Raw genomic sequence first — 18,699 nt, forward strand, 5'->3', positions numbered from 1 at the left:
TGAGATGGGCTGGCTTCCAGGTGATGATTGCTCCCACCTCCCAGTAACAGCTTGCAGCAGTCTTGCCAATTGCTGGGATATGTCCCTAAATATAGGAAGGTTTGGGGCTTTAAAATGTTATGTAGATGATTACAAGATCTTCCTTTTAGGGATAAAAGTGCAGTGACATTTCGTGGAAGCAGTATATCACCTTTGAGAACAAAAGCATGCATTGTTTAAAAATAAAGAATAACCACAGAAACAGAGGAAATCAGTACGTAGGTTATGTTCCAAAAGTCTCTCCAGTGAAGCTTCAGATGTGCACTGTTGCCATCATTCTCCTTGAAGATTATTTCAAGGCTGTACTAATATGTGGATCATGAGTGTGGCTGTTACCATGGGCACATATCTAATCAAATGGATCCTAATTATGTATATTACCCAATTTGGCACGTTGAGAGTGCTTCAGTGATGATTCTTCTGCTTGTCTGACAAATAACATGATTATTCAGTAAGCTGCATATGTTTTAATGTTGTATTTTTGTTCTTTGATAAGAAACTGTCTAACTAACCAAAAGTGCTTTTCACTTAGAAAGGCATAGCTAATATTAGCACCCAGATTCAATTCATTATGTTTAATAAGCTAATAAATATATTTAAGACTTCTTGTGCTATGCTCAGTCACCTTCAGAAAACACTTTATCATTAGTCATTAGCAATGAAATGGTCTCTTCTTTTCAAGGATGAGAGCACTTTTAAAACTTCAGTTTAAGATTATAAATTGCAATGCAACTCACTTTAAAAATAGATTTTAAAATTGATGTTTGTCTTTAGCCTTAAGATGGAAAACAGATTCTTTATATAAGTCTTGGATTTATGGAAGAAGCAAGGAATTTTTCAGGAACATGTCAAAGAGAAGTTAGTGTCCATTACCTTCACAATATGAAAAAAAAATGTAAAAGACTGCTGTTTCTCCCACATTACCACAACGCTCCCTGGCACAAGCAGAAAACACAGCTTTTCCTGTGACACCCACTGAAGGATGGAGTTGCTGGCAGAACAGTGGGACAGGTAATGATGGAGGCTGTAGAGCTCAGCCATGCTTTAAATCATCTGAGACAACAAGCTGGGAGACCAGGTGGGAGCCTGTCAAACTTGTGTCAGCAGGAGTCGAGCTTTTTGGGACATGAGCTGCATACGGCATCTCACTTTCCATCTCTGTCTTTCTGCCAAATCTTTACTCACATAATTTGCTTCTAAATATATTTGGAGAAAGGACAGAGAAAGGTTCCCCTGGAGTTTCCATCCCCATCATGCCCACACAGCCACCAGAAGGCCATGCAGTGCTCAGGTTTTAGTTGCTCTTCCTTCCCCTTTTCTGTACACTGAAAGGATAATGCAAGGAGAAAGGGAGCTTGTAAATCATCTCAGGTGACCAGAAAAATGCCATCTTCTCTTCTTGTCTTCCTATGACACCTGAAGTCTGAAAGAGACAAATGTGTGAAGTGTGGAGTTCAAATGGTGGGCATAGGAATGAAGCTAACTTGAGCTGCAAGGGGACTGGAATAACTGAATAGGAAACCACCCAAACTGTGAAGCTTCTAGTTAAAACTAACAATAGAAAATCGTCATCTGTCAGAGATGATGACAAGTGGATAAGATCATAGAAAGAAGACTGAGGATGTAGCCATATGATGCCCAGATAAGAAAGCATAAATATAGCAGCAGGTTGGCTTTGGGCAAATTCTTTTGAAAACCCTGAAGAAAACCCACTGGTGAACCTGGCTGCTGGCCAGAGAAAAGAAGAGGATCCTCTACCCTTGACAACCTAGTGTGGGTGGGTGAAAGAGGTGAAGAAACCCCCCAGTCAGTGCCAGTTGCCCACTGGCGTCAGCATGGGTACCCAGCTCCAGTCACCAGATGGGTGGCCCAGGAGGGCAGGACTTAACCTGGTGTGGCTGTGGCGGGTTGAGCGGTGGGTCAATGAGCTCCAGTGGGTCAATTCGCATGCGAACGAGCCAGTATAATTTGAGTTTGTGTAGCTGTTGCTGTAACACTTAGTTTAAATGCTGTTTGTGTATAATTGAAGCATTAGTAATAAAATACACAGTAGAAGCTGGAATATTGGTTTACATGGTAAAGGATGGAGTCATAACATTCAATATTACCCATGCTGGTTGCCATCCAATTCAGCCAGCAGTCTCTGTGCTAATAAATATTTAAGTTCCCAGCTTCACTTGCTCTGTGACACCAGACACCAGGAGACTAAGTAAGTCCTCCCCTCCCTCCCCCAGCCCCCACATCATTAAAAATAATTAAACTCTTCTCCTGTGGTGTCCAGGTGTCAGAAGACACCTGGTAAGTCTCACCTCTAACCACCCGTGGATGCAAGGATGGCAGCACCGCAGCTCCTGCCGGTGGGGCAGCCTGGCCTGGCCGAGCTCCCCAGGGCACAGCAGGGAGCCGCAAGTTAATCAGCAGTGCCCTGCCGTAGGTCAGCACGCCGAGCTATCTGCGTTCTCCAGTGTTTGTCATTTTCCATCAGCCTCCATTTTCCTCCGAAATCTCTTTGGTGTACAAATTAATCCAGAGGGTTTTCATTTACTCAGGCCGTCTCAACCAGCAATACGCTAATACCCCCCACAATCACTGCCAACAGCTCGTAATACATTTTAACTGCTCTTCGGCCTTTGATGTGTTAGCCTTCTGGGCAACATTATCATTACCCTTTATATACCTCCGTAGGTGAATGCAGTGCTGTACAGCGGCTTGCATATGCTAACTGAGAGCCAGGGTTTGTTTGTGCCTGAAATAAAGTGTGTTGTCCTAGGAATCCTACAAGAATTGTTCCTTTTTTGTTAGCAAAACCCCAAACAAGCTGCTGACCCTCCCCCACACACACAAAAAAAAATAATAAAAAAAAAATATCCTGAGAGATCTTATTTTCAAAGTGGATGAGCAAATATAGTAAGGAAAAGGACAAACCGAATGAGGCCTTCACCTGGGGAGTGATGCTGCGATAGGAAGCCTCAGTGGTGGACAGGGATTCTGGCAGGAGTCTGGGTGTGGACAGCGTGCCAGCACAAGCCGGTAGTGTGCCTTGCACACGTGCACGTGCTGTAAATAAAAACGCTGCTTTAGCTGAAGCACCGGATACAGCTAGATTCAGGGAAATATAAGGGGCAATTTGTAGGGAGCCGGGGGCATGCATTCTTCACAACTTTGGAGCCATTTACGGTTTTGAGGGCTCTCTTAATGGAAATAGTTACAATTGCATTTCTCAGGGAACATAAATCAGCATGGGTGGCGTCAGGCTGACAATTTGGAAGGGCGCTCAGCCCAGCTCGGAAACTGTGAAAGCATTGAAAGGTCTGAAAGCTTAGTCTGAGATCGTACAGGTTAGCCAAGGTCGTTTTACAAAGGCCACATGATTCACAGGTGCTTACAGCGGGTGGGTGGCGAAACAAGCTCCCCAGAACAAGCTACTTTTGTGGAAAAAGATGGATACCCGATGCGAATATGGGTGCACACAGTGGGGTCCCTGGAAGGTGGAGCAGAGTCATTTCTAAGGAGGGCTGTCAGGGTCAGTGTGAGAAAGGTGTCTGCCCCTGGTAGTGTATCCCTGAGCCATCCAGCAAGGAGAAAGATGCTGCCCTTGCCCAGCCAGGCTGCAGGCCCCAGACTGCTCTACTGATCCTGCCATGTTCTCCAACACAAGGTGTTCAGTGGCTCCCCCAGATCCCATGGTCAGCCTGTAGCCACACAGCAAAGCCCAATCCTCCAGAGGGCTGTCTGTCCTTGGTGGCAGTGTCCCCTCTCCTCCTCCACCTTCTCCGTCAGCCCTCACACAAGGGGACCTCAGGCTTCAATGCTGCCAGCGCCGGGCCTGGTTTCAAGCAGCACGGCGGGCACTGAACAATAGGCCGCCATGTTGAGGCAGCTAGAGCCCGCAGTGCGCCTGACTGCGCAGCAGAAAATACTGTGGCGGGGCACAGCCCTCACGTACAAAGCTGATGGGCCCCTGAGAGTTCATTGTGAAGCAGCCACTGACGCGCACAGCTAGCGCTGAGGAACACAAACTGTGCTTTCTAAAAATATAAAAGCGCGGTGCCCGAGGGAGGGCAGCTCGGGGCAGGGGAAGCGGGGGGAAGAAGCTGTCTCTGTCGCCCCATCCTTGCAGGGTTTTCCAGGCTTCCCTCATGCTGTGGCTGGGGGAGATTCAGAAAAACAGATGCCGTGGGAGGGCATGGCATGGCCACAGGCTGCCTCAGTGCCGTACAAGTGAGCCCCAGGTGGAGAGAGTCTCGTCCTTCATGAGCCTGCAGGGAAAGACACATCCCTCTGGCAGGTCTTGCAGGTAGGAGACAGCTCTCCCAGCAAAGCTGTAGGTTTGCAGAAGACCTGGCAGCTCTGAAGCATGTGGCCAGATGCACCTACACCAGGCAGCCAGGTGTTTGTCACTGGGATGAAGGTAGCCACTGGCTGCCCTTTCCTAGCCCACAGATATGGCAGGTGTAGAGTGCTCCTCAGCCTCCCGTGCTGCACAAGGGAGTGAATCCCACTGCTGGGCTCTGCTCTGAGCCCCCAGGAGTCTCTTGGTAGTGAGGTGGTGGATCCTTCCTTCCATCACTCTTCTTGGGCAGGAAGGAGATGATGCTGCACCTGGGGAAACTGCCTGGAAACTCTCAGCTGCCCCATGCAGGTACCCAGGGCTCCATAGGACCCGACATGAGGGATGTGCTGCCCCATCCCACACAGGGAGGTGTGGATGCAGAAAGTGCCCAGTCTGCAAATGCAGAAACGGTTAAAAGTTGCTGGTAAATAAAATTTGCAGAAGAAAAACATGGTCTGGGCGAAGAAAAGCATCCTTTCCAGCACTGCCAACCCCACATACTCAAAAATTATGCATCAGACTCCAGAGAATCACGGCTTAAGAATCACAAGGGTTTTTGTTCTGGTTTTTAGAGAAAATTATAAATGTTTGAGCTTCTCCTAATTGCGCTCTGGTTTCTTGAACTTTATGATCACATTTTCAAACTTTTCTCCAAATCCCTGAGGGCTACAAACTTCTACATTTTTATTATAAAATAAAGTTGAGAACCTCACCTAATGCCCAGAGCTTTGGGGCAAACAGCAAGATCAAAAGGCTTATGCTAAAATGAGGAGAATAGGAAATACTAGAGATCTCAAGAATGAAAACCCTGCAATATACGTGCCTCTTGCCATTTTTCTCTACTGTTGCGCAAAAAAAGCTTTTAGAAGATATTTTGCTGTCTCAAAAAAACATCTCATTGCTTAACTGCATTTTTTGCCAACTTTAAGAGCAGGTCTTCAGTAACATTTTGCCTCTGAGGACAGCATTGCTTGCAGCAAAGAGGCACAGAAAAGTTAAGCCAGGGGCAGCAGCCTCAATTTTATCAGGGACACAGAAACACAATGTTTCCAACAGCATGTTGTATACTATGCACTACTGTTTGGGGAGCTGGGAAGGTTCAGAAACATTATCCAAGGTCAATCCCAGACCTGACATGCAATTTTTAGCCTGGTCCACATCTCCTTTGCAGAGCAGAAACATACTGCCAGAAAGGGGCAGGTGGGTGCCATCCAACTTACTTTTTTCATTTCCTACAGCACTGAAAGACCTGCCATATGTCTTTCCAGGGATACCTGTGTTAGGGGTTAGATAACTGTGATAAATGTATCAGTCTGTGAGGAGCTCAGTGATCCAAGATTAAAGGCCAATCTGAGTGCAGACTCGGTACTATGCCTCTTGAAAGGGTCTGGCTTGTAGCAACCTGATTATCGATCGCTGTCTGTAAGAGAACGTGATACTCTCGTGTGCACTGGTCTCGTTAGCTTTATTTACCACGACACTTCCTGAAACATCCTCTTGTAGATATAATGGCTTCCTTTGTTTGCTGTCAGAATGAACAAATGGAAATAAAAACACGCTGCTAATAATTGTGTCCTGCTATAATTAAAGCAAGACAAAAGCATTGCACTGCTGGGTTTGGCTTGCTGTTGCCTGGGTGCTTGTACAAGACCTAGCACAGGGGGTGACCGCAGGAGCAGCAACAACCAAAAGACAACAGTGCCTAATTCATTTAGGGAACTCAAAGCCACAAGGTTTCCATCAGCCCAGAAACTCAGCAAAATATCCAGGAGGACAAGGAATACATTTGGATAGCCAGAGTATCCACAGGATGTGGAAACAACACCCCTCAGGCTCCAGCGTTTAACCTGGGTATTTATTAATGGGAAAAAGAAGATACTTTGTCCATGAGCAGGTCAGTCCATCACTGTCTGATAAGGATTTGCTTCCCTCAGTTTCCAAAATAACTCACAGTGGCCAGAGACAGTACAGAGGATGGATGTGCTTTATTCCTTTAGCACAATTGGGCAAGATACGAGGCTCTCCTTTCCTTTTATGCAACAAAACAGGCACAAACCCAGTGGAGATCAGCCCAGAGGTAAGCAGCAGCAGGGCTGGCAGCCCCAGGCATGCACCTTTGCTGGTATGCAGACAGGAGCCAGCTCCCTGGAGCACTTCTGACAAAGCTTAGCGCACGTGGGCCTAAGGAGCTGCAAAAGGTGAAGAAGGATGGCAAAGTACACAAATAAGCACGGGGTTTTCAAGAGCCTGCTTGAACTTTGAAAAGTTCATGGTTCATTGGCACTGTGCAGAAAGGCCAGGAGTTCAGGACAGAGACAACAGGGCTTTAGCAGAATGGTGCACATCGGCTGCACATCAGGGCTGGGGCACTGAGCTTCCCTTGGACCAAAGGACACACCATCACATCAGGCTCCCAGCCTCCCCAGCATTACTTCAAGGCACAGTGGAGCCCAGTACTACATCTCCCATCCTCCAGAGTCTTCATCCTCACCACACCACCAGGAAGCAAAACATGCCTTCAGTCCCTCCCTGCAGAGGTAGAACAAGGGCAGAAATTTTCTCGCCTATGTCCTAAAGCAAGGGCAAGCAAGGAAATAGGTCCAGCTCATTTCTCCCACAAGCAAACAGCATAACCCTCTGCTTGTCCTACCTCCTTGGTCTGAATCAGGGCCCCGTAGAAATGAGTGCAAGTTTAAGACAAAGGGAATGAAAACAGCGGGGGGAAACAGCAACTCTCTCCCAAAATCCAAACTAAAAAGCAGTGACATAACTATGTCACTGAGTTCTCTCAAAGCTTGTCTTGTAAACAAACAGATCCTCCTTTGCCTTTTCCCTATGTGAAGTCCCTACACCCTCACTGTGCTAATGGTCAGTAACACTGCATGCCCTGCTGATGGCTTAATGCCATGTTTCTGCTGCCTGTAGATTTAATCAGGATTCCTTAGCAACACCAAGAAGCCAAACCTGAAGAAACCCTTCTGTAGCTGGAAAGGGTTATGCTCGTCTTATTAAGCTCAGGTTGCTTCAGGACCTTTCCCGTCCCCACCCCACAGAGGGGACAGTGATAAAGTAGGGAGCAAGCTCTAGACTGACCCAGGCTGTCTGCTCAGTGACTTTCTCATCACTGAGCCTTATGAGCAAGTGCAGTGTGGCTGCAACGGTTATTTCTGCCTTGTGGGGAAATCTCTGCTGTGAAGTAAGCTCATGCATCCTCTTCTCAAAGCACCTAATGTGCCAATGGGAGAGAGGAAAGTCTGATCTTCTAACACAAGCAATCCACAGCTTTGCTGCGAGATTAAGTAAGAGTAAGCAGAGTAAGAGAGTAAGTAGCCACAATAGTAGGAAGAACAGAGACAGAATCTTCAGACACCACTGTCAGTGATGCAGAGATACAAGAATCAGACAAAGCCATGAGCTCTGCAGTGGCACCAGCGATTTCATCCTTATTAGCCCTGTAACTCCTGTAAGTATCCCGCAAAGGCACTGAGGAGCATGGCATGCTCCCTCATGGTGCTCTCCTAATAACTGAGCAGCTTAAATCTATGGAGATAGAACTTGAGCACAATCTACCCCTATGAACTTATTTAAAATGTAAGCCTGGATACAAATGAAGCACACTTTCCTCAGGTCAAGGCACAATTGACCTTCACAGGTGAAAGGCATCTATATCTAGAAACCAGGCAAGAGGCCAGGGAACTTTTTATCATCCAGATCAGCTCTCCCAAGCTCATACCAAAACGGCTTGTCAACTGACATACAGAAAACACAGCATTTTTCTGAAAACTTGTAGCGCAGCGTAGGTCAGAAGAATGGCAGAAAAGGCTTGTTTTTCCCATGAAACTAGGAGCAACAATCAAAGCTATATGGATCAGATACAGGCCTGAGGAAGGTCCTGATGGTCTGCCAAGAGCATTTTACCAAAGTCTGAAGGAAACTTGAGCTGTCAAATATTTATGAAGCTGTCTTTTACATCCGGTCCCTAAGGAAACGAAACAGTCAAGATCAACTAGACCCACTAATTACGTAGTTAACAAGTGACTACAATAGACAATAAGCAATATCTTGGGGAAAAATAAACATCATGGAAACAAATGGGCTTCCTACACTCTGCGTAATCGCCCCCCCCCCCCCCCCCCCCCCCCCCCATAGGCCTGCCTTTGAGGTAAGCCTGCTCAATGCCACCCTTCCTGCAGGCAGGGGCAGCCAGCCAGGATGTCCCTCCACAGGTGGGGACATGGTGGTGGCCCAGGCATTCTCCTCACCCCACCGCAAGTGCTGGCCTCCATGGCTGATGTGCCTCATGCCCTTGGGACTGGTTTCTCCAGAGTTCCCTGGACTCTGAGGACATAAGCGATGCCCACCTGACCACCAAGCTCAAATTTCCAGCAAATTCCCTAAAATGGAGAAGAGGCATAGAAATAAGCTGGTTTTTCACTGCTGACCAGCTGAGAGCTGACGCTGCTGAGCACTCCCCGGGCCCCCACGAGAGACAAAGCCATCAGGAACATCACAGGAGGGTGCCCTGTACCCTCCTCCGCCTGCTTAAAATAAGTGTCACCAAAGCAGACAGATGCTGGCGCTGTGTCTCAGCAGGCACTAATTTAGCCCATACGCAGCACTCTTACATCATTTGTTCTGGGCAGAGCTAATTGCAAAATTAATTATTTTCCTATCAAACAAAATTGTGTGAGAGGGGAGGTTTGTTGTGTGTTGTTTTTGTTATTTTTTTCTTTTAATCCTGATGGATGCTAAACGGGATTTGAACAAACACAAACAACGTTGGCTCCTGCTGGCACTCAGAGAAGTGCTGTGGGGCAGAGCCAACAAATGCCCAGCACTGAAACTTGGGGCACAGCCACCAGGAAGGCAGGGGGACACCCCGTCATGGGGCATGGGGGTATCGGACCATGTGCTGTGAGATGCCACCACAGACACAGCTGGTCAGCACATCCCAATAGCTGTGAGAGGCTTCCACAGTGTGGTGCCAACCACTCGGACTAGGCCCCTGTCACCCTGCTGCCCCCCAGGTGTGGAGACACAGTGGGACTCAGCACAGGGATGAGGAGAGAGGAGCATGGCCCTCATCCTGGCATCAGTTGCCCCAGCTTGTGGTGGCTTGTGCCTGTTTATACGTGACCCTACTTGAGCACGGGGCTGGACCAGACAAACTGCAGAAGTCCCATCCAACCCCAACCATTCTGTGATCCTGCAATGGTTTCCATCTCAGGACAAGCCTGATCGATTTGTTCTCGTTACTCGCTATCCATCAGAGTAGGATCAGACATAAACAGACTTAATCACCACCCCAGACACACAATTTTCCTTGTGTCGAGCCAGACCAAACTGCAGGCAGCAGCTGCTAGTCACACTGCTCAGAGACCTACCCTGCATGCATTTATGAATAAGCCCAAGGCAACCAGCCTTTGAGCAGCCCAAAAGGCTGAGGAGGAGACACAAAAGCAGGTCAGCTTCTGCTTTAATTATGACAGGGACCCCTGGAGAAAAAATGATGGCTCTCCTTTTTTTTAAAGAGCTAAAGGTACCTAGATTTTAATTGGGAAGCCAGGTGGGCTGCATCACCCAGATGATGATAACAGAAGTGAACTGTGGCCTTGGGGAGACACAGCTGGAACAGATCATGGCAAGGAGTGATTGCCCCTGCAGAAACCCATCCTCTTTGAGCCTGATGGCCACTCGAGCACCAGGCAGACACAGCTGCAAGGGTAACCCTACCTCAGGACAGGCTGCTCCAGGCCTTTGGCATTCCTGTGGTGGGATGGGTGCTGACCCACCACCAGCATCCTCCTGAGCAAAAGGACAAAGCTCAGCAGCTGGGGGGGAGAATGAAGAAAGAAGGATATAAGGAAGGCTCAGGAGACTATTTCTGACACTAAATGGAGCCAAACACTTTAAAAACCCACAGAAAAAAAAATAGTTAAGCATATAACTGTGCAGCAAGTAAATCTTACATGAGCAAAGTATGGGCACCCAGATGCCAAGGTCGCATCTCAGACTGTGGGCCAACATAGTGTGAAATCTGGCACAAATCATGTCACCACTGCTCTTGCTGGACACATCTGCTGAAGTGTGGCCTTTGGGCAACAACTGGGCTGAGCTCAATTATGTTAAGTTCTGTAAAAACAAAGAAGAAATGACAGCCCCAGCTGCAAATTAGAAAACTGGACCTCGACTCCCCACCAGTGAAAGAAGCACAAGAGCCATTTCATATTTGTCAAGTAAATTTATTAGGCTGCATTATGAAAGCATGAAGCACTGACACCACTGGTGTCTTTCAAAAAAAAGTCTCCAACACAGATCATGCTGAGCACCGACAAGAAGCCTGCAAACTTTGTGTGGTTTGCTTTCCGAGCATCACCTCTAGCGCCTCAGGCTCGTCAAACATCCTACGACACCCAGTATATTCGAACATACCTCTGAATTTGGGAGTATCTGACAATAATAATAATAAAAAAAATAGATCCAAGCAATGGCACCTACGGTGAGACTTTGTTGTTTTATGAGGGCTTTTATTCTCGGAGAGCGATCCAGTCTGGGCATGCAACCACTGCCCTCAAGTGGCCTGAGCTGCGCAGGACCTCACCGTGCAGAGAAAGCTACTCGAGCACATTTGAGCTGTGAGGAAAAAAGGAGAACGTTCACAGCACATTTAGAAATTTACCCTTTAAGAGCTGAGTCCAGAAAAACGGTCAAAAAAAAATTGTCAAAAGCCACCGGGTGGCTGCTGCTGGCCCCTCCATTTGGCTCCTCTGAGGTGAAAGCCTGCTCTGTGCCCGGATAGACAATGTGGAAATCTTCCCTTCAGCCTTTCTGCTCCATCTCCAGGCACCCTTCTGGGCAGCAGCAGGTCCCAGGTCCCACTGCAGGGAGCAGCAGCTTCAGAGCCACGATGCAGCTCTTCGGCCAGGACCGAGTGCCAGCACCCAGCTCCAGTGCCTGCGTAAAACAACCAGCCATCTCCAGCGTGAATCAGAGTGAAATAATGGTGCTCATTTATTCTGCCTCTCTCAACCAGTCTCTCCCTTGGTTCCTGTGGCGTTTCGTGCTTTAGCTACTGGGAACGAGCAGGCACACTTGAAGAGCAAACAACTAGCAGGCATTTTTTTAATTACCGGAGTAGCTGAAGCATTCTTCTACAGCCCTGCAAAGACAAAGGGTGAGGGTGTTACGACATCGTCATTTTCAAACGTTGAGCAGCCCTGAGCTGGCAGGGGGAGGTCTGGGTGCTGCGTAGGCAGCGACACTTTAAAGCCACTTAGCTGCTGGACTTGACCCTTCTTGCATCTCCTGACAACATTCAGCGCAGGGCTAAAAGGCGAACGCTGTGAAAACAAACATTTCGAGAGGCTGCCTGGGGATCTGGGAGGGGGGAGAAAAAGAGAGGCGATTGCTGGGCACTTTGCTCCTGCATTTTCTCCTAGTTCCTAGGGCCTTGCTGACACAGGACACCTGGCAGCGCCTACATTATCGCAGGAACCTTGCAGCTGCCCAAAGCAAAATGAAATGCACACAGTATAGCAGGCCACCTCCACTCGCTTATTTGGCCAGGACCCCAGAAAGGTGGCTGGGTGTCCCTCTTTGCCTCACCACCCACACAGAGGCCTCCGAGAGCAGCACCATAGGCACTAACAGCAAGGCTGCAGGAGAAGCCACAGACACAAAGAGAGCTCCTGGTGTGGCTCCATCCCGCTGCTTTCCCCTCTCCGGCCCTGCTGTGGGCACTCCTCCTCCCAGCCTGATCAGGGATGCCATGCTAGGCTACAGAGCTCTTGTTGGTTGTTTTCCGGACTGGCTCCCAGCCTAGAAAACAAAGTTCCCAACCCAAAGCGAGCAGGGAGGACGGGGAGGGCAGCCCTGCCGTTCCTTCCTGCTGCCAGTGGCGTTTCCAGAGCAATGGGACTGGAGAGGTCGAGCCCGTGGAGCTCCTGGATGAATAGGGGCGACGAGGACGTCCTGAAGTGGGCAGAGCAGCATTATAATGACCTTCAGCAAAGGGATTAAAGTTTGGCCACACCACAGTGCGCCTCCCAGGTTGAAATCCCTTCCCCAGTCCTGTACGACAGAGCAAGGGACTGCAGCCCTAGAACAACACACATTCTGACAATTTCCCTATCTAAAATACTTTTAGACCCAGGCTTTATATTCTGCAAGCAGAGGACAAGATTTTGCCAAGTTGGGAAGATTTTCTTGATGCAGAAGGACTGAGGAGTGCTCCTGCTCACTGAGCGTGGCCAGGAAGGGATGGAGCAGCAGGCAACCTCGCCAGAGCCTTTGAGAGCTGAGCTCACAGGTGTGTAAGGTAATGGCATTCGCTTCACTCTGGTTTCATGTGTTTTACTTAGCATGTTGTTAGAGACCTGAGACTTAGGGGGTGGCTCAGGTCAACCTACTCCATAAATGAAGGCAGAAGCTGTAGAGGAGCCAGGAAGCGCAGCACCTGCAGTGTGGACAATGCAGGGAGGCACATCCCATGTCCAGCCAGGGCACGGGGAGTGGAGGGGCACCAGAAGAGGTCCCCTCTGCAGCAGCTGGAAGAACAGCCTTCAACAGCCACCTCTTTGCTCCTGCTTCCCACCTCGGTGCCAGCCACCCTGCTCTCCTTTCCCTGCACACCCGGGCACTGGGTGCATGCCGTGCCCTGCCACGAAGCCTTGTGCAGGCATGGGATGCAGATGTTGGTGGAGGGTCCTGCCAGTCAGAGCCTCTGCTCAGTGCTGAGGGGGAATAATATCTTTGAATGTTGAGAAAGCTTGGTGAAATACTTCTCTTACGCAATCAAAGAAAAATCTAGATGGTGCTCTGATCAGAAGAAATGGCATCAAAAAAAAAGAAAAAAAAATAGACAAGAGCTCTTCTAACTGTCTTTACCAGTTTTGCATGAGCCTTTCCCTCACTTTCACCAGCTCTGCCCTCATCTTCATGGTGAGGACAGGCAGTGGAAGAGGAGAGAGACCAGAGCAGAAGCTGCACCAACTGCCCCGTGTGTTGCTGAAGTGGACAGGGTGCCCCTTGGTTGCTGTGGGACTAATGGGCTGAGTCCTGTGACCAGTGTCAGTTGTCTGTGTGAGTTGCATGAGTTGTCTGTTGTGATTCTGTACATCAGACAAGATAAATTACAATGTACACAACTCCTTAAAAGAAAGTTACATTTCAGCTGCTGCTAAATAAGAGCGGTGGCCTGAAGGAGAAAAGGTGCAGACCAGAGGGAGCAGAACTCACATTTTGATTGCATTCACTGTATTTTATTCAGACTTCTGAATCAATCCCTTCCTCACCTTGACAGCTGCTTACAGAAGAAGGGACCAGTAAGCTCTTCATCAGGATGAACAAGTCCAGGGGAGCCTCTGAGAGCGCAGAGCTCTGGAGCCCAGGCTGCACACAGGGCACCTCTTTGACCAGCGCAGCACCAGCATTTGCATTTGGCCATGAGGCCACAGACACAGCCCTGAACGCAATCCTTATAGTGGTCCTCTTCGTTATCATGGTGTCTCTGGGGTGTACGATGGAGATAGCCAAGATCACAGCTCACCTCAGGAATCCCAAAGGCGTAGTTGTTGCTGTAATGTCTCAGTACGGCGTGATGCCCCTGACAGCGTTTGTACTGGGCAAGCTCTTCCAGCTGGGCCCTACAGAATCGTTGGCCATCCTCATCTGTGGCTGCTGCCCGGGTGGAAACCTCTCAAACATCTTCAGTCTGGCGCTGAAAGGTGACATGAACCTCAGGTAAGCGAGGCTGAGTGTGTGCTTGTTGCCCAGGCCAATCCAGTTGTACGGCTGGTTCAGAAGCTGGCTAGGCTGACATTAGCAGTCCACAAGAGGCTGGAAGAAGCCTAGAATAGTGTTAGATCACCCAGGCTGCTCAACCAGCCAATGTGTCCCTGCGAGAAGTGTGAGGCATTACTGTCACTTGTGAATTCCTGAAGTGTGGGCTGCACCCATAAACAAGGGTCTGTTCAGAGCTTATACAGAGCTCAAGCCATCTTCCCCTCGCTGTGTTCATATCATGTCCTCCTACAACCTGATAGTGATGCTGAGGGAGCCTCAATGGCAGTCTGGGAAAGAACAAGGTAAACTTAATATTAAAAATGTGTGTCCAGGTTAGTAAAATAAGTATATTTAAAAATAATAATAATAAAAAAAAGCATTCTTCTACTGAAGGTTTCTTTCTCCATCTCAGCATTGTAATGACCACATGTTCAACAGTCCTGGCAATTGGACTCATGCCTCTGCTTCTGTATCTTTACTCGGGAGGACTCTATGAGGGTGATTTGAAGGGCAAGGTACCTTACAAAGGAATAATCACCTCCCTGACCCTGATGCTAATCCCTTGTGCCATCGGCATCATCTTGAATGAGAAGAAACCACAATACACTGGATTTGTCATCAAGGTAAGAAGTATCCTGTGCTAGTCACCTTTCAGCCAAGCACTTCGAGGAAGTTTACAAAAACAGAGTCACAGAAAAATTAATTTCTTTAAAGCATGCCACAAAACAACGAAAGGGTTGAGGACAGTACTCAAGACATCCACTTCACTGCTTTAGTCATTAAAATATTTTCCCAGAGAAAAGTCCTCCACCTTTACCAGACAAACAATAATTTGTAGGCATCTTCCTGTTTTGCTCTCCTTTGCTAGCTTCAGTTTTAACTTCAATTTCTTTTGCTGCAAACAGCACTAATTAGCCTCATAGGCACTGCCCCTGACTATTGCTGCAACCAACGCAGACCCCGGATAGAATAAACAAACACATTTCCCACTGTTCTCAGAGCTGCAGCAGAGCACAAAGCACACATCACTAATTTGCTGCTTACATCGGTGAGGTAACTGTCCAGCTGAACCCACTAGACCTCTAAGCACACGCTCATGCCTGGAGCCATCTTCCTACCTTGCTTTTACATTTAGCATTCAGACATCAGAAGGAGAATCTGGACAACCAGCTAGGCCATTGCCTAACTCAATAGCTTCAACAGCAGTACCCAGAGAGCTGCTAACAACTTTGTAAAGCTGGTTTTCTTAGTTTATTTCACCAAGGCTTCATCACAGAGAAACTGGGACCGAGCACCACAAGATTTGGGCACCCTGACCTAACAAAGACCTGTTAAAATGGCATTAGGAATCACTAACCTGTGAGAGAGATGGGAACCCAGGAAGCAGGCTCGGTGTAGGAGGAGCAGAGCTCTTTATAGGTCCCTTTAGCCAGCACAGGGCAGTGATAACCAGGCTGTTTCAAAAGAAACATTGAAAGTCTAGCACAAGGTGACCTACACTGGCCCAGCTGCCCCTTAGTTCTTGTTCCTTTCCACTAACACTGCTTTTCCATTTATTTCCTCTACAAAAGAGGAAGCAGTAGAGAGTTGCTTTAAAAATCACCTGGGGAGCTCCACACAAACTGGATTCCAAAGTGGAGACATAGGCACGAGGGTTGTATTCTGCCTCTCAGGATCCCCCAGGTACTTCTGCCAAACACCAGCAAGACAGTCTGAAAATGCAGCCCCCACCTACATTCCATGTCTGCTGCTGCGAGTAAAGAGGCTTCCTCCACACCTGCTTTGGGTAGCAGGCACATCACGCCAGACTCACAGCAGGATGTGGACAGAAATGCATAGCAATGCCTGAGAAATGTGGCAACTCATTATGTATGTGTGCCAGGAGGGTACTCAGTTGTTTAAGGTCTCTTTAGGTAATGCCTAAAGATGGTGTCTTGTTGATTACTTATAACGTTTATGTCCATGAAAGACACGTATGCACCACTGTGAATCTCTTGCTATAAACCCACATATAATATAAACCCACAGCGGGGCACTGGGCACAGCCACTTCCAACAGCTGATGCAAATTTTGTTGGGGGTTTTTATCTTGTCCCTGTCTTTAACACTTATTTTAGACAGGGATGGTTGTGCTTCTGCTGTCATCTGTTGCAATAATTGTTCTATCTGTGACCAACGTGGGAAGCAGCATCATGGTCGTCTTCTCACCATCCCTCCTCGGATCCTCTGCCTTGATGCCTTTTATCGGATTCCTTCTGGGCTATGTTCTCTCTGCAGTCTTCAAGCTTAATGACCGGTATGTTCCCCTGCGCCTCCCTCCCCTCACTCTATGGCCAGAAGAAACAGAGAGGCATGGTATGCAGAGCACTGGGGAAAGCACTGCCTTCAAAATGGATGCACTTCTGTGAAATAGGCAGGCTGCAGTTTCCCAAAATGCGTCCTAGGAGCATGAGCAGACACTGCAAGCTGGCCCCAAGCCATACTCCCACACCTTGCCTAAGAACAAAACAAACAAAACCTTTCTCTTCTTATCCCATCTAATTCAGGTAAGAAATCCTCTAGCCCTATTTTCTATTCACTTTTTGATTTCACAACTTGGGACTCCTCTTTTTACCTTGGAAACAGATTTATTTTCTGTGGGGAACAGCGGAGTAGGACACAAGTCCTCCAAACACCACTAAAGACAAAGTCCAGATATATAGCATGTGTATCCATACGGTGCAAAGGGCAAAACCTCCTAGGGTTCTCAATATTGCTCCTGATAAAGCAGCTTTTAGCACAGGCAGATGCATGAAACTGCAACAGCAAGGTGGGTGGAGCCTGTCTTAAATTGTTTAAAATTATCAGATTTTGTCAACGTTTTTCCTCCTCCTTCAGCTGCAGGCGGACAGTGTGCATGGAGACTGGCTGCCAGAACGTCCAGCTGTGCTCTACCATCCTCAAGGTTGCCTTTGCCCCAGAAGTCATCGGCCCCCTGTACTTCTTCCCGCTGCTCTACTTGATGTTCCAGCTTGGAGAGGGCCTTCTGCTCATCCTGGCCTTCAGGATTCATGATGGAATAAAGAAACCCAAGGGCAAGTACAGCTTTGCCCCTCTATTTCCTACTCTTTCCAGCCCAAGCCATATATGTTTACCTATAACTGCCAGCCAATTGCTGCTTTCTAGGGACAGAATACAGTTGCCCTTTAACTCAGAGTTACCATAGATTACAAACGAAGTAGAAATCACATTAAAAAAATAAACAAAAAGTAGAGGTAATTGAAGACACTAGGAATTAGGGCTTCTCACATCAGCAGAATGTTTCAGAAATAAACATACTATCTATACTACCAGTGCTCACAGGTTTTCAGAGTGCTATGCTTTTTGACAGAATGTAATTTTTTTTTGTTTTGTTTTTCTTCTCTCCTATAAAAAACACCCAGCAACAACATTGCAGTTACACCACAATCTTTTTATAACCTGCCTGGGCTCACAACTACCTACTCTCACATTTTTCTTTAGATGTGACAGAAGAGATCTGTGCAGCCGTGGACACAAATACTGCTGGAGAAATGAAACCAGTATCGAGACTCTGGAGAAACAGCAGGAAACCAGGAAAATGGCCCAGAGAGATTCTGCAGCAGCCGCTATCACAGCCCCCCAGAGCTCCACCTTCTGCAGCTGGTTTACAGGTTTCCAGCAGTTCCATGTAAAGCTTCAATCTGCCCCTTTTACACCAGAGGATGTGCCACAGAGCTATCTCCACCCTCACTTGCTTTCCAAAGACCATGCTTCTCAAACAGCTTCTCCTGAGATCCAAGAGATTGCTGCAGGTTAGTGTAATGTCCCTAATAAAGACCCAAAATGGGGTGTGAGTTTCCCAGTGTAGGAGCCAAGACTCAGCATGCAGCTGAGTACCTCATGGGCTGCTGCTCACTCCTTTTCCATGAGCCCGAGCACCGTGCAGTGTGCTGCTGCTATTCACAGTGGACAACACAGAAATCCTGAAGGTGGCTATGCCGACTGCCTCCATGAGCAGAGCTCAGGTCCAGCAAAACGTACTGCTGAAAATAGGTGAGCCCTGAACACACCTTGCTTTGCAGGAGTCACTCAGCTAAGCAGAACAAACCTGCAGGACACTATTTAGCTATCTTTGTACTTCAAAGTTCAGCAGGAGGGATGACAGCCATTAAAACCTGTAATGTGCTAAAAATACATTGTAACATGAAATAAACCAGCTGAACCAAGAATAAACAGGATCAAAACAGGAACTTAATGCAAGGTCATTGTTGACCAGAAGTCAGTATAACCCTCTGCAATGCAAAGCCTGACACCTCCCTCTCCCAAAAACTGTCTAGTAATAATCTCGTTACCTACGTTACCAATCTGAATCTCTCACCGCTTGCTCACAAGGCACTAAAGCTCATTCACGTCACCGTGTTCCAAGCTAACTAACAAGAAGCCAACAACAGAAAGGAGAAAAGGAAAAGCGGCCTGCAGACACCACAAATCTACCCACAAGGAGAGGTAGCTCTGCTCTGTGCAGGCCCTCCTTGAGTTTCCTAG

The 18,699-nt window shown here is 47.9% G+C and overlaps 1 protein-coding gene and 1 long non-coding RNA gene across 2 annotated transcripts; one reads left to right on the plus strand and one right to left on the minus strand.

Moving 5' to 3' along the window:
- Positions 1 to 3,115: 3,115 nt before the first annotated feature.
- On the minus strand, positions 3,116 to 9,883 carry LOC137857516 (uncharacterized). The gene is made up of 2 exons (XR_011097117.1): positions 9,757 to 9,883; positions 3,116 to 4,765 (listed from the first exon to the last, which is right to left on the minus strand). It is a non-coding gene; the product is annotated as an uncharacterized lncRNA (long non-coding RNA).
- A 2,218-nt stretch (positions 9,884 to 12,101) lies between these two features.
- On the plus strand, positions 12,102 to 17,971 carry SLC10A1 (solute carrier family 10 member 1). Its single transcript, XM_068684276.1, has 6 exons — positions 12,102 to 12,680; positions 13,674 to 14,113; positions 14,568 to 14,778; positions 16,272 to 16,450; positions 17,032 to 17,232; positions 17,656 to 17,971. The coding sequence occupies exons 2-6, from the start codon at positions 13,713 to 13,715 to the stop codon at positions 17,969 to 17,971; spliced, it is 1,308 nt and encodes a 435-aa protein (XP_068540377.1). The 5' UTR covers positions 12,102 to 12,680; positions 13,674 to 13,712.
- The last annotated feature ends 728 nt before the right edge of the window (positions 17,972 to 18,699 follow it).

Source organism: Anas acuta, chromosome 5 (genome assembly GCF_963932015.1).
Source record: "Anas acuta chromosome 5, bAnaAcu1.1, whole genome shotgun sequence".
Classification (NCBI taxonomy): Eukaryota; Metazoa; Chordata; class Aves; order Anseriformes; family Anatidae; genus Anas; species Anas acuta.